Source organism: Branchiostoma lanceolatum, chromosome 6 (assembly GCF_035083965.1).
Source record: "Branchiostoma lanceolatum isolate klBraLanc5 chromosome 6, klBraLanc5.hap2, whole genome shotgun sequence".
NCBI lineage: Eukaryota > Metazoa > Chordata > Leptocardii > Amphioxiformes > Branchiostomatidae > Branchiostoma > Branchiostoma lanceolatum.
In genome coordinates, this window is record NC_089727.1 from 13,834,472 (window position 1) to 13,851,012 (window position 16,541).

The 16,541-nt window shown below is 39.5% G+C and overlaps 1 protein-coding gene across 1 annotated transcript; it reads right to left on the minus strand.

Moving 5' to 3' along the window:
• Positions 1 to 4,761: 4,761 nt before the first annotated feature.
• Positions 4,762 to 7,092, minus strand: LOC136437422 (lectin-like). Its single transcript, XM_066432032.1, has 5 exons — positions 6,986 to 7,092; positions 6,696 to 6,812; positions 6,177 to 6,347; positions 5,583 to 5,761; positions 4,762 to 5,005 (listed from the first exon to the last, which is right to left on the minus strand). The coding sequence occupies exons 3-5, from the start codon at positions 6,256 to 6,258 to the stop codon at positions 4,883 to 4,885; spliced, it is 384 nt and encodes a 127-aa protein (XP_066288129.1). The 5' UTR covers positions 6,259 to 6,347; positions 6,696 to 6,812; positions 6,986 to 7,092; the 3' UTR covers positions 4,762 to 4,882.
• Between the last annotated feature and the right edge of the window lie 9,449 nt (positions 7,093 to 16,541).

The following is a 16,541-nucleotide window of genomic DNA, read 5'->3' on the forward strand; positions in this document are numbered from 1 at the left end:
TGCAGAGAATAAAAACACAGGTTACATTATAGACCACTTAACTGTTCATATTAGTCTAAAGCTACCATAGCAGCTAGTAGTATCAAATCTTTTAAATAAAATTTTAACAATATGAGTGCATTTAGTCTTTCTAGGGTTTCTACTTGGGGGCGTTCCTTTAATAAAACCTACTGGGGTATGGTGGCAGCGTTAAGTAAGCTGTCCGTTATGATGTTCAAAAGTTTGCATTGCAAATTCATACGTTTTTTAAAATTCCTAATGTAATTGTTAGTCACAATGAAATGGTGCATCACCCCCCTCCCCCTTTTTTTTGCCTCCAATTCGCGTATCATAAACAAACTGTTTCGGTCAGAATAAGACATGTTTAGACATAATCAATAAAAGAAAAGCGTTTTGTTACCAACATTTCTTCATGAGAAGTGTAAGCGCAAAACAAGCTGGTTTCAGCCATTTCAGACGACCCGTTGTCATATTTTCCTTTCTCCTCAACTAAGTTGGGACTTGAACTGAAACTAGCAGACAATTCAGATCATCGTATCGGCTTTTCCTCTCCCTTTCTATCTTCGTCAAATGGATGAGATAAATTAATATTCATTTGTTAGATACTCAGATAGTGTTGATTTTGTGTATTTGTGCTTGATTGTTTGCTTATTTGTTTGTTTGTTAAATGTTCTGTTTGTTTGTCAAGAAGCGGTGTGATGGAATAGGCTACCTGTATCATCGTTATGACGACAGTAATTTAACGTTACGGACCGGATTCAGCACCAAGGACAGGTCTGTCGGTACGGGTGAAACGTTTAGCACCAGGGACAGGTCCGTCGGTATGGATGTAATGTTCAGCACCAGGGACAGGTCTGTAGGTATGGATCTGACAGTGTGTGTGTAATGCTCAGCACCAGGGACAGGTCTGACAGTGCGGATGTTATGTTCAGCACCAGGGACAGGTCTGACAGTGCGGATGTTATGTTCAGCACCAGGGACAGGTCGTTCTAGCCCAAAGAGTAAACGATTACGTTTCTGGTCTCCTAGAACCTGTCTTAGGAACTGAGGTGGAAGGAACTGGTGTTATTACGTTAAAGTGACATTTTTGTGCTCTTTAGGTAGTAAAAATGTTGTAGGTAGATGTGTGTGTGCATATATGAAACTAACACTTTATCATGATTCTTCATTACAAAGTTTGTGCAACGTAGGAGGCTTCCAACTGTGCAACGACATGCTGCGGAACTATCCCGAATTGCAGACATCATCCTCTACCATCGCACGTACCTTTCACTCATGTACAAGTTACCTTTTGCCCAATCTCCTCAAGATCGAGTAATGTTACTATGCTTTTTGTGCCTTTCTAAAAAGAACTTTTATTCAAGACAAAACAGTTCTACAAAGTACGGTTTGTACTGAGAAGAAATACTTTTCCAAAGGTAGTTTTGTATAATAAACGTACACAAAGCGTTTTAGTGGCTTAATTCTCAAGATCCTCGAGGTTTTAAAAATACAGACAGATATAAGCTTAAAGCCAGCCTTCAAGGTCTGCAACACATATTCTACTGTGTTCTATTTGCTCACACATGCAGTATATTCCTTTGTCATTTGCTCAATAGCTCGTCAAGTTTCAGTTACCAGAAAAACGACAGTTGTGATATTCTTAAACAACGTTTCAATATGTTTCAATATGGTTGCTAATGTCACAGGTAAATTTCTTGTTGACTAATGTCAAATTCCTCTACCGCCTTGATACACAGACATACATACTTCTGGGGAAATGTAACGTGCAAGTGCCATACATTGATTCATTACTTCTGACATCATCATTTACTTCTTTAGAAAATCGTTGCTACAAACGTTAGTATGATAAGTTATGAGGTTCTTTACAGGTAAGTTTGATTTCAACTGGCTTCAACTCATGCGGTCAGTTACCATGCTGTGTCAAGTTCCTTGCCTCTATACTTAATTGTACCAGTCCTGTTCTACAAAGTCCAAATGTTCTTACGATGTACATTTTACGTGTTTGCAGACAATGACAATGTGGTTAGTGCCCATTAAATCATTAATAAACCATGCATGGATTCATTACCTCAGACATTATCATTCACACCTCGGGCCTAGCAAAAAGTTGTGTTTCCAGTTTCGGTCCCGAAAAAGTAGGGTAGGTAGGGAGGGACTCTCTTTTTTAGACGATTTCGACCGAAGTGACCCAACAAATACAGGTTAGCAATGTAAAGCTTCAGGACCCTGGTATTTTCAACGTCATATAGTAATAAAACAGAAATACCTTATACAAGCACATTCAGTATATCAATAAACAGAACAACTGAAGTACAATATTTACTACATATTCCTACATCAACCTTTCAAAGCCTTCATCTGTTAACAGAGAGTGAAACACAGGGAGTCTGTTTTGAATGTCTTCCCACAGATGTCAGATCGATTTTATGTCCCTGGCCAGAAGTTGACCAAAAAAGGCTAGGATCGGGTAACCGGAGACACAATACCTTTCACAGGACTATTGAAAATCGTTACTAGAAACATGGTTGACTGAATGCAAATCTGTGCAAAAACAATTAGTGAAAAGTTGATGAATGTTTAATGCATCTGTAATGTCTTTCAAAATTCATCTTCAATACAGAGTATACTGAATGGAATTTAAACTGTAAACGCCAACACAATAAATTGGACTTAGCCAAATTTTCGACTGATCAGCTACAGTCTTTGTCAAGGAGTGAACAAACTTTACAGTTTAAACTCGATTCAGAATGACTTCTACCATCACAGATGAACTTTCAAGTGAATACAGAGTATAGAGAATGAAATCTTCATTTTGCTACATTACAATGAACAGTGCCAGTACATTTTTAACCATTTGGTAAGTAAAACTAATCCATTAAAAAGAAAACATTTCAACACATGTTTCGTGTGCATGGTTACCTGGAATGGTCGTTAAGTAGCAGAAGTTTCCATAACGTAATTGCTAAGCAATAAAGTTATCATCACTAATATTATCGACCAAATTCCATCTTGCCTGTATCATAAAATACCCATAATGATCACAAAACGCAATTACCACTCGCTCGTTCTCAATGAAATGTGCAAAATAGCGATTTTTAGGGTCGAAAATTTGATCAGCTCATTTTCCAAGCAAACCAACCTCATTTTTTAGGTAAACATCTCCTTTTATGATCCCCAAAATATTACAGCTAATTTATCACGGGAAGTTGCCGAAAATTTCTAAGCTTTGATTAGATGTCCTTGGAGTTTACCCGTATTTTTGCGGAAAAAAATGTTGAACATCAGTAATTAGATATTTCAATTTTGGAACTTTCATGTCGTGACATCGCCTTCAAAACCTATAGTTGAGGAGTCAGTATCTCTGGTAAAACGTCTGTCAAATTTAGTTCCGTGCTGACGATTGCTGTATAACTGTTTCATTCAGGATTAATATTGTCTGGATTTGTTTTTGCATTTCGACTTGTGTGAGATATTTACCAGAGACGGAATCTGATAGTTCTTGCAAAACTTTCCATCCTCCGTTGATCCGAATAATTTAACTCTTACAACATCTATAACATATTCAATGTTGCGAACTAATACTGCTTAGGAGCAGTAAAGCATTTGGAACGGAGGGGGAATCGCGGAAAAACGGTAACGGAGATTACATACTGTCGCCAAAAGGCGTGTTCACCAGACCGGCGGCAGACGTAAGTCGCCAAGTTGTAATTGATCGACTTCTGAGTTCTTGGGACATGAGGACAGGCAAACTATACTTGTTTAAAGTAAATCAAAGGTAGTTTTCTGCATCATGTGAACTTAACATGTAGTAACGGTCAACGTAAATCACAAAAACAAAATCTGGAAGAAAGAGTAGAAAATTGGAATATGATAACACTACAGAGGGTTTCTCTCAGTTGAATCTATACTTTTCTATCTTAGTTCAAACGCTTTTGCCTTATGGTGCACAACTACAAAAAGTTCTGCGCCAGGTTATGTATTTTCCGCAACAGGTGCAATCTCCGTTACCGGTAACGGAGCTTACTACAGTAAAACTTCGGCTTTTCCTTCAAAGGGATTTCCGTTTTTGCGTTCCATCTTTTATTATTAAAAGGACGTATGTACGGGCATTTAGAAAATGGGCAGCGTTCCTACACCAGGCCTTGTTAACAACACAGAGAGCATCAAACAATGGTAACGGAGATTACATTCATTACTGTACTGCCATTTGTTCGAGGAGGTGGTTCACAGCTGATAGCAAACACTTCTTATTTGTTCCTCTTAAAAGCCACAAAAGCTTTAAGTCGTCATAAAAACGACAGGTTGGCACCTCATATGTGGCATATCTTAATGTCAGGAACGTCTTACTTTAAACGGTAACGGAGCTTACCGTTTTGGGCGACAGGCATAAACCGGCTTGCACAGCGTACAAGAACAGTGACAGGAGCGATCTGACGTGATTTGTCGGAGGGCCTTAGTAGCTGGATTCACCAGCTAACCGGTTATTCTCTGAACTGAATTGTTACATTCTCGGCTGCTTTTTAAATTTTGCATGTCTCCGCAGGCGACAGCCGTTTTTTATGACTCTTTAGGCCACCCATTGCCATAACTTTTTCTAAGTCAAAACCCATAAGTAATTTTGAGGTGCATTTTTCGTGAAACATGATACCTGTTGTGGGAAAGTGAAGAAAGCATCGATGGTGCCCTAATTTGGCTCATATCAAGTCGTAAAGGCTGGCGACAGCAATTTGTACATTCAAATGAGAACGAGCGCACTGTCGTCCTAAGTCTCAGGTTCTTAACAGTACTCTTTGTTATCATCTTACACGGAAGGGTCTTAAAAAAGGAATTTTCCATCACTATTAAGTCAACCTTGTCCTGGGTAACTTTCTGTACTTCTTTACTTGCCGTAGGGCCACATTTTCACCTCTCTGGGACCCTTGCAAACGTAGGGATAGTTCTCGTCACAGGCAACGTCGTTCCATTGGCCTTTATTCTTCTTCTTAAACCAATGTGTGTGGGTCTGTGGAAAACGTCACAAACATAAAATGTTATAAGGTAACTAACAGTTCTTTTTATCAGTGTCTATTTTTGAAATTGCCAATTTCCTTACTTTTGAAAAATAGACCGTTCATAATACTGAGGTATCATTGACGTTTCCCCTCACTTTCTAATATAAGAAAAGTAGCAAAAACAATTTCAATAGCAGACCTGTATGTACTACCTGAGAAATCATACAGTTAGAAATCGTTTAGAATAAAATCAACAAGAATACACAACATGGTACAGACGTAATATATCAATGTAATTATCTGTTTGAAAGCAAACTCTACGGTTTCTTTCACAAACACAAAATGACTCCATATGGACGGCAGTGGAATTGTTCACTTAATAGCAGATTCCTGTATACACCTGTTCCAAAATTCCACTTGTTGAAAAACACAGCACTCTACCTGTTGAAACACTCCTGGAAACCACCAATACGATAAATGTAGCCTCTAACGTTATATTAAGTCAAACATTGTGTTATTTTGACTCGCTTTTTCCCCATTGTGCTGTGAAATTGTATGGAAGAATAGTAGATATCGAAGAACACAAACCTTGGTGTACATACTGCCGCAGTTCTCTTCTCCGGACCAAACATATAACTTGTTGTTGTTTGGCTCACCCGAGTTCCAGTTGGTGTAGGAAACACGTGACCCATCCACCCACGTCAATGGTCGTTTCTTGTGTATATTCGTTAGTCCAATCCAGACAATTTTTACCGATCCTTTAGCAGCTACAATCAAAGGAAAGACTCATGAGATTTGTCTGTCGATCTAGTGTAGATAGCAATGTCTTACCCCTCTAGAAAGGCTAGAACAAAGAGGGAACGCGGATCCCCTTTAATTAAATGTTTTTGGAAGTATGAAGGAACATTCAATTGTGTCTTTTCCCTGTGAAGTATGAATTCTTTAAATTTAGATACAGAAAAAGTTCTGACTAGATTGCATGTAACAAAGATAACAAGGCGTATGGGTTCCCCACTATCATCAGTTGCATGCCCGGTAAAACACTTCTTTGAAGCTGAAAGATGTGAGATGTGAGATGGTCAGAATACCACGACGTAAACGTAAGACGCACTTGTCAAGTTCAAATGTAAGACTCAAATGTTACAAAGTACTATCATCATTAGATGGATGAGTATTACCCACCTCCGGAGACGAACGATGTAATGAAGTTGTTCTCTCTTGTGTTCTTGATAGACACAAGATGTGCACCCATCAGTTTGCACATTGTGTTCGCTTTAGCCCAGCCGACGTTGTCTTTCACGAACACGTAGCAGTGGTTGTTGTATTCACGCCACCAAGAACGACATCGCAGGGCTGTAAGCATATAATGGTAGGACAAGGTTAATGATAGACTGGATAGGTTTTTGGACAAGTCTGGTTCATGGAAGTACACTAACCCAATGTTCATTCTTTTTCTTCAAAGAAAATGCAGGTATCTAAATATGTCCCACCACAAAACCAACTTCAAAACTTCATGAGTATTTTGATTCGACTGAGATCCAGTTGCAAACAAGCGCATTTTCATGGAATTCTCTTACCGCACACCTTTCCCCATGTCCAGGAAAAACGAACAAAAAGAAAACGCCAAATATCCTACAAACAAACAATCGCTACACATTACGACTTCACCCTACAGTTGGTAAGTGAGAAACAACAAGTTACCCAGTTGGCAGTTGCGTCCGGTCCACCCATGAGAGCAGAAACAGGTGTAGCGTCCACGTCTGTTCGCGCAAGCCCCATGCTGGCAAGGAGAAGGCTTCACCGCACACTCGTTAATATCTGTGCAATAGGTGACACAAGGGTTGTTAATTCAGCAACAAAATTTGTACCGACAGAATTTTAGTCAACTCAAATAGAAAAGGAAAGAACTGTAACACGTAAGAAGTGACAATATGCAATACAATGTCAAAAAGAAACAGGATTATCCTTTCTGACGGGAAAGAGGAACTCACCTTGCTGACAGTTCTGTCCAGTCCATCCAGGTGAGCAGATACATTTGTATCCGCCATCTTTGTTCACACAGCGTCCGTGTTGACAAGGTTTCCTGGTACATTCAATTATGCCTGTGTGGTGATAGTGAAATATCTTGTCATTAAAAGAAGTTAATTCAGCCTGACATGTTAGTAATCAAAATAATTTCTCAACATCGTCGTAAGCAAATCTTCACAAAATGAAGAACATTTCTGCAAAAGTACCTTTTTACTCAGAGGAAAGGCATTTAGAATGATATTCAACAGAAATAAAGTTCATTCAGCTACACTAAGTACATGTAATTCTATGTTTTCAATCTGTTTATCCTCAGAGGAAATATATTTTGATAACTTTTCGAAATTTTGCATCAAAAATGCTAACCTTGCTGACAATTCTGCCCAGTCCATCCAGGCAAGCAGTTACATTTGTATCCGCCATCTTTGTTCACACAGCGTCCATGTTGACAAGGGTTCCTGTTGCACCCATTTATGTCTGTGATAATAGTGAAATATTTTGTCATAAGACATAAAATTCATTTAGCTACACTTAGTACATGTAATTCAATGTTTTATCCTCAGAGAAAACTATGATATCCTGAATACTTTTCGAACTTTTGCATCAAAAATGCTAACCTTGCTGACAATTCTGTCCAGTCCATCCAGGGTAGCAGACGCATTTGTATCCGCCATCTTTGTTCACACAGAGTCCATGTTGACAAGGCTTTCTGATGCACTCATTTATGCCTGTGTGATAATAGTGAAATATCTTGTCATTAAAAAAAAAAAAAGACTTAATTCAGCCTGAAATGTTAGTAATCAAAACAATTTCTCAACATCGTCGTAAGCAAATCTTAACAAAATGAAGAACATTTCTACAAAAGTACCTTTTTACTCAAAGGAAAGGCATTTAGAATGATATCCAACAGAAATAAAGTTCATTTAGCTACACTAAGTACATGTAATTCAATGTATTCAATCTGTTTATCCTCAGAGGAAATATATTCTGAATGCTTTTCGAACTTTTGCATGAAAAATGCTAACCTTGCTGACAATTCTGTCCGGTCCATCCAGGCAAGCAGTTACATTTGTATCCGCCATCTTTGTTCACACAGATTCCATGTTGACAAGGGTTCCTGTTACACCCATTTATGTCTGTAATAATAGCGAAATATTTTGACATAAAGTTCATTTAGCTACACTTAGTACATGTAATTCAATGTTTTATCCTCAGAGACAACTATGATATCCTGAATACTTTTCGAACTTTTGCATCAAAAATGCTAACCTTGCTGGCAATCCTGTCCAGTCCATCCAGGGTAGCAGATACATTTGTATCCGCCATCTTTGTTCACACAGATTCCATGTTGACAAGGGTTCCAGGTACACTCGTTTATGTCTGTGTAATAATGGTGAAATAACTTGCTCTAAAAATAAACTACAGTTCGTTCAGACGTCTTAAACAAACTCCACAAAATGAAGAAACTACAATGCTAGGATGGGTTTTTTTACAGAATAAAGGTATTTAGAATAATATTTAACATTTAACAGGAAACAGTTCTCACCTTGCTGGCAATTCTGCCCAGTCCATCCGGGCGGGCAGGTACATTTGTACCCGCCATCTTTGTTCACACAGAGTCCATATTGACAAGGCTTTCTCATGCACTCATTTATGCCTGTGTGATAATGGTGAAATATCTTGTCACAGACAAGCTATAGTTCATTCAGTTGCACTTAACAATTTGTTTCTCATCAGAAGAAACATATTAGGAATACTTTTCAACCTTGAACAAGAAAATTCTGTCCCGTCCATCCATGGTGACAGGTACATTTGTATCCGCCATCTTTGTTCACACAGCGTCCATATTGACAAGGGTTCCTGATACACTCATTTATATCTGTGATAATCGTGAAACATCTTGTCATTTAAAAAAAACTACGGTTCGTTCAGTTGCAGCCTATAATGATTTAAAATGATTTCTCAACATAGTCTTAAACAAACTCTACAAAATGAAACTACGATAAAGGCATGTTTTCCATAGAAGAAAGGTATTTAGAATCTTTATTAGGAAGAGTTCTCTCCTAGCTGACAATTTTCATTAAAAAGTTCATTCAGCTACACTTGATTAATGATTCAATGTTTTCAACTTGTTTTTCCTTAAAGAAAAAAAATGGGAATACTTTTTGACATTTCGCAAGAAAAAGACTAACCTCGCTGACAGTTCTGCCCAGTCCATCCAGGCGAGCAGACGCATTTGTACCCGCCATCTTTGTTCACACAGCGTCCGTGTTGACAAGGTTTCCTGGTACACTCGTTTATGTCTGGCAAAGCTGTTGGCGCGCCGCGTGCCTGCGAAGCTGGTGTGTTACGCCGAAGGGCGGTTATACCGGCTAAATAGATACAGATACAGAAAGGAAACAGTTCTTGTAAATGATATGAAATATGCACATTCCAAGCTTCAGGTGAGGAAATACACAAGGCTGAATATCTAACCATAATAATAAATTCAAGAAAAACCCTTACCTTTAAGTTGTTGACAGTTGTGTCCAGTCCATCCAGAGTAACAGGTACATTTGAATCCACCATCTTTGTTCACACAGTGTCCATGCTGGCAAGGCTTTCTGATGCATTCATCTATGTCTGGATGAAAAGGATATCTTTTAGGTCAGGAAACTAATCATCAACTCAGTTTTTAACACATAAAGATACAAACTGGTTTTCTTACAACGCAACATTACAAAAATATTCTAAAGTAAAAATGTTTATCTTTTTTAACAGGAGAAAACTCACCTTGCTGACAATTCTGTCCAGTCCATCCAGGCAAGCAGGTGCAGTTATACCCGCCATCTTTGTTCACACAGCGTCCATGTTGACAAGGGTTCTTTGTGCATTCAGTTATGGCTGGATAAAAAGAAACTTTAAGGCGATGAAAATAATCATCAACTCAATTCAGGCACATAAAAAGACAAAAAGACTTTCCAACAAGTCAACATGAAAAAGAAAAAAAGGGTGGCAATTTAATCTTTGTGATAAGAACTCACTTTGCTGACAGTTCTGTCCAGTCCATCCAGTTGAGCAGAGACATTTGTATCCACCATCTTTGTTCACACAGCGTCCATGCTGACAAGGGTTCCTGGTACATTCATCTATGTCTGTATTTTGAGACATTATTTCAAGTCTTGGAACTAATCATGAACTAATAAGACTTCAATATTAAGCACATCAAAAGATAGAATTATATCCTTGCAATACAATGTCAAAAAGAAACAGGATTATCCCCCGTGACAGGAAAGAGTAACTCACCTTGCTGACAGTTCTCCCCAGTCCATCCGGGTGAGCAGGTGCAGTTGTATCCGACATCTTTGTTCACACATTTTCCAAGTTGACAGGGTTTCATGATACAGTCATTCACGTCTATATGATGAAGGAAACAAATCTTACATGTGCATGATGAAAATAATCCTCTGCTATTCATCAAGGTGAAAACACTTAAGAGACAAGTTTAGCCACACACAAAAAATTGAATATTAACAACAGACCAGAGAAGTTTTTAGTCTGTTGATTTACGTAAAATGCTCACCTTGCGTACAGTTCGGACCAGTCCACCCAGGGAGACAAGCGCAGTCATAACCAGAATCTTGGTCCACACAGGTGCCATGATGACATGGTTTTGTGATACACCAATTCATGCCTGTGTTGGAGGAAAGTATCTAAATGTCTAGTCTTATGAAGAACGTCCAAAGACTCCAAACCCCGTGATGTATTACCAAAATACTACATGATTTCTTTTCTCTTATTATTCTCATTCACAGAAACTGTAAGTAAGCCCCTGTCTACCATTAAGTTCAAGGACATTGCAGAGGGTCTAGTTCAATGTACACTAACACACGAATCAACATTGCTTACCCGTGGTTGACAGATGTGCGGTCATCGTTGGTGAGGTCGTGGTGTTCACGGTGGAAACGGTCGAGCTGTTTTCCATCGGGAAAGTCATCAGCAGCGGAGGACCTTCCCCGACCAGCGCGCCCTGCTGAGGAGTAGAGTCGTGTGGCGCCTACACCGGGACAACACGTTCATACAAACAGCTTGAGCTTATTGTGATACCCTTTAGCACCTTGTAATCTTCCAGGGCCCGGAAACAAAATGACATATCATTTCCAAATACAAACACGAACACAGATCAGAGGCTAGAGGGCAAAAAATACGGCATCAAAATATAAAATCATTAAACTTTGACGATATCAATCTGTTAGTGAACTGTTTGGCATGGGAATACGGTCATTAGTTGGTAGAGCATTCCAGAGCTTCACAGATCTACACACATCCTCTTTCCATTATTACTTTTGACTTTTGGCAATGAGAAATTGCACGGTGACTATGGCGCTCATGAATTGGTACTAGAAGATATTTGTTTTATGTCCTTTGGTTCACTTGTAACAACAGTTCTAAAGAAAAGTTTCAAAGTACTTAAACTTACACTTTAATCTCTTACCCATAGCCATCCTAAACCTGAGTGCATTTGAGCGACCGTACATCCGATACGAACATTTTAGTTTGCAAGAGGATCGCATTGTACTATCACTATTGTCTTCTGACACATGTTAAGTTTATGTTCAATCAATCGATCAATCGATCGATCGATCAATCAATCGATCAATCAAACATTATTGTAAGACACGTTGGCCCACCTTGGCCCCAGGTACGAGATGAGTTGCCAGGATCACAGCCGTGAGAACTGACGCTATCACCAGGAGTCCACAGCTGGTACCCAGTGTAACCCAACAAACTCTGCTGGATGTCACCTTATGCCACATGTCCCATGCACGCTCTGAGACGTAACATTAAAGATTTTGACTACTAGTAATATTTAGGTACAAATTAAAAACAATATTGTGCCTGGTGATCAAAATATATCACAATTCCAAAGTCCAAACTTTGCAATATAGAACTAGGTGAAGCTGTTCGACAATATACATTGGTCAAGCAATATTATTGGTAACTATTAAAATCCCCTAAAAATTTACATAATATTTGACTTAAGATGCTTTCTTCTACATAACTGTATATGTCTCTATCATTTACTAATGTGCAGCCGTTAACATAACTGGTATGAATTTATTATTCCTGCTTTCCAAAGAACATATGTTGCAAGTACTAAAGTTGTTACAGTTGTTGCAAAGTACTTAGTATCTGCGTGTAACATTTTTGTAGAGTATGGGTTCCAAACGCTTGTTATTGCTTTTCTGCAAAGTTGTGACATTAACATAAAATAAAGTCTCAGTTTTCAGAAGGCACAGATAACTAGACTTAAAAAACGAATTTTGACGGACAGTCACTGATGTTTTCCCCCCCACTCCTCTTAACAACCCCGTCAAATTAGATGATGGAAAACAGATCTAAAACATGCCCACTTTTCATCGATCTGAGTTCAATCACAGATTGTAGCACCTTTGATCACTCCTCCCACACGGCTTACGTGGTGTCCAATACATTCTCGGCCTCACCCAGACACCAGCGTCACAACTCAAATTTTGTTTTGACGTATGAAGCCTTTAATGAATGTTTACCAAAACCCAACCAATTGTGATCCTTACTTTGCCGACCATGCACATTAGGGGAGAGATAGAAAGAAAAACCATGGACAATTGAGTGCGGCCTGATGTTTGCGGGTCAGCTTTAGGACTCTCCTTGCTCTGCTTAAAGTCACCCACCCACCTTTTTCAGATCAAGATACGACGGCATTCCTCATCAACCATTTGACAATGTCGTCGTAGATTTCATGGCAAGAGGAACACAATAATCGACCCTTCCTTAGTCTTGTTTTTCTCTGCTCTTACCTACTGATTTTCAAAAGGGTGTCGGTTGCAAAGTAATGACCACAATGATTTGAGTTTTGGGGAATATTCATAAAAGGCTTTATATTTCATATTCATGCCCCAAAATTTTATATTTGCCCCTTGTTTCTGTGTGAGGCCGGGAACTGACTGAACGCCCTTAGCACCGCAAGTAAAGACTTTGGACTTGTTTACTGTCTACTAACCTCGAGAAAAGTGGACACGAAATCAACCATCGGTCAATCCTTTTTGGCCCATACACATGATTCTGTAAACTACTCTCCTCTTAACATCACAAAACCCACACATCATAGAAAAAAGTGGGATCATTCGTCTTCCACAGTCTCGGAAAAAGAAGTCAAACCCAAATAAGATAGAATTTAGTGTTAGTATTTAGACTAGAAAAGTCACATGCTATATTGTTATCAATTGTCTGTCCGTCATTTCATGTTACATGTACTTGCAATTTCAAGAACTTGCAATAAACTTAAACTTATTGTAATCTCAATTTAGGGCTCAGATAGGTCTAACTCATGGCGCACATCCTGAAGCTTCCGAAGACAAAATATCGTCTTTAGCCAGGTAACCGTAGTATCGCGAGTATCACTACGGTGCCGGGTGTGCTGCCCACCCGTACAGTTCATTAGCGCACTGCCGGTGAATTACTACGGGGTTGGTTTCGATCAATTACTTCGCTTACGAAGGGGCACCAGGAATTAGAAAGGCCGACTGAAAAGATAGGCTGACAGAAAGAGACCATTGCTTTTGAGCCGGTGAAACATGACCCAGTGAGAATGCTTTACAGGCTATATCTTCTTGCTTTCGGTGAAGAATTTGTCATCAGACTTTGCACCATCTTGTAAGAATATTGTATCTTGATGCTTTAGTAAAATTTGCACCGACTACAGGGGATGTGGTCCCGGCCGGGCCCCGAAGCCAAATCAACAACAGCAACAACAACAACAAAACAGCCCGTAAACTGCCCGGCCGGGCCCACAGTAGAAGCTGGACGTACCTTGAACTCGGTAGCTCGAACCAACTTCCTCCGGCTCTTTATATCGGTAGGTACCTTCTGGTGCTTCGGGCAGGTTGTCCGAGGTCGACTCGGTGTGGTCGCCCATGTAGAGCCCATGGGCGTGGTCACCAGGGGCGGCACCCGCCGGGCCCAGAGGCTGACCAATGCCAGTCTCTTTCACGGTGGAGGGACGGCATTTTACTCCTTTCATTTTTTCGGCCTTTTCCCCCGGCAATACTTTTGTATCCGCCATTTCTGGGTGGGTCCTACCAGCAAAGCGCGATAGTTACATATCCAAATAAATAAATTCATCTCTCGCACCATGTTTCATAATCACAAGTCCTTATTGTAACCTGTACTAAGGAGAGTGCCAATCTGGTGAAGAATCCCTTTTCAGGATAACTCAAACTCTGTATATCGGTGGGCAATATTTTAAAAAAAGGAAAAGCAATGGGTCCCTATTTCTACGAAAGATTCTACGAAGTGTCAGTCCATGGGAAGGTTAGCATTTCCCCACTGCGCCTGCAAACAAAACCTTGTGGTGGCCAAACTCTCCTGGCAAATGTTCTCCCTATACGGTATTATAGCCAGCGTAGTCAGTCTGGTTGGGACCGGGGCAGTCTTAATTACGGTGTGAACGAGCCCGATATTTCTATTACACATATATGCCATCTACAGAAAACTGAATATACTAGCAAGGCGTCTTCAATACACGGTCTGAGCTGAATTTCTCCCTCTACATCTATATATTATTATTGGACAAGACCTTTTGCTAGGGCATCACGTCAAGCTGACACTGCTTAGTGCGGCTGGTAGCGGTCCGCCAATTTTCCGAAATACACATGAAAAGGGTGAAATCTACCAAAATACAGTATTCCCTGACGAGTAAACATCGTAGATTGCTATATTATGGCGTAAAACAATATATACATGTTCTGCAGATAATTTTTTAAAGTGCGTGGACAAAGCAAACAAGATTTCTGCAATGAATTATGCACATGGCCGTACTATCAGACATTGACTGTTGATGTGCGTAGGTAGACTGTCCCCTTCAATACCTTATCTTAGAAGAATAGCTGACTCTATAGGTGTCTGTTCTGCAGGTGAATATAGTAGAACGGATCGATTTCTCTCCAAGCAAGTTTAGCTTGGCGGCATAAAGAAAACGGGGGACAAACTATAGCCCGACAAAACGCATGAAAAGACGTCAAAAACTCTGCTTGGAGAGTACGTATCGATCTTTTGGAAAATTTTACAAGACATACCTGGATTGTTGTTACACTTTTTTGTAACAACAACAATCGAACAGAAATGTGATTTCTTTCTGAAAGGAAGAATAACGAAAAACAACAAATACCTTCTCAGTCTGTCCTCATGCTGAGAGCGGGTCTGAGGTCTGTATGCAACAGAATGTTGGAGACTGAATGAACAAATTCGTTGCTGTTTGGATTTTGTAATGCGCAGCACCAATCACAAATAAGTTCGTGTAAATGATATTCCGAAAAAACAACTCTAGACTAATTTTGATGTACGTACAAATGTATAAATCCAAGGGAGTCACATGAGAAATGTGAAAACATATAACTTTCATGAAAGCGCTGCTCAGACCAATTTTGTAAGGGCACCTAGGGAAGACAAACAACACTGTTGTGTTCAGGCAATGATTTTCTTTTCAATACGCACGTATGGATGATAGCATGTTACAGCGTCTCACCACATAAACAATAACCATTTTGGCCTTAAACGCAAATCCAAGATTTATGCTGAAACTGAGGGAAAGTGTAGACGAAGTAACTATTATTTTGGTTGAGGTTCCTGATCAATTTTCTGAATCTCCCTCTTTGAGCCTCCTGTTTATCCTTCGGTATAGATGAAAGTCCTTAAGGGAAAAATGATAATAATATGACAACGATATTAAGAACAAAGTCCTATGTCATACTACATTCTAAAATATAAATCTATCTATTTATCGAGCTAGTTTGTTGGGTTTGACGTCTTCTTTTGAGGCAGAGGAAGATTAATTTACCCATTTCTGTAATACGCGGGTTCCTTCATCTTAATAGTAGAATCGTTTTCTCATGGTCGGGAATAGTGGGAGTGATGCACTTTGGACACGTTGGTATTGGGACATGTTATGAATAAAAGGTATATGAAATAAAGCAAACAAACACGTCTTGAGAAAAAGACAGACACATTAGATGTCGGTTCCCCTTTGAAAACTATAGTCCACTAGACTAGAAGATATATGTACACATTGTAAATGTAAGGTTAAAGCACCCCCACAATCCCTTCACGTGCACAAGTCATAAAGGGGTTCGTGTGTCATCACTGTCTGCCACCCAATTTGGTACGAAGTAGTTGCGAACCACTCCCTGTTTCTGATCGACGTAAAAAAAGACCCCCACATAGCGCATGTTTTATGGATAATCGGGTATAAAAGTCAAGTAAACCCTTTGAAGGCCAACATAAAAGTCTTATTCTATCACAGTTACGATTGCGTAATACTCTGATTATACCAAGCGAGATCTGTATGTTCTTACTTCATGCGGAATACATGCAGAAGGTCTGTAATACGAAAAGGTTATCTATGATGTATTCTTAAGCCTTCATGGCAGGCTTTTCTGCTGTATTTGTTTGATGCGGAAGTACGGTTTTCTACTAGCTACAACCTACTGAATGTCCCCTCATAGC

Coding starts and splice junctions, on each gene's coding strand:
- LOC136437422 (XM_066432032.1), bottom strand. CDS start 6,258: ATGTGCAAACTGATGGGTGCACATCTTGTGTCTATCAAGAACACAAGA. Junction 5,762..6,176: donor TACATCGTTCGTCTCCGGAG/GTGGGTAATACT, acceptor CTTTGATTGTAG/CTGCTAAAGGATCGGTAAAA. Junction 5,006..5,582: donor GCGGCAGTATGTACACCAAG/GTTTGTGTTCTT, acceptor CGTTTTCCACAG/ACCCACACACATTGGTTTAA.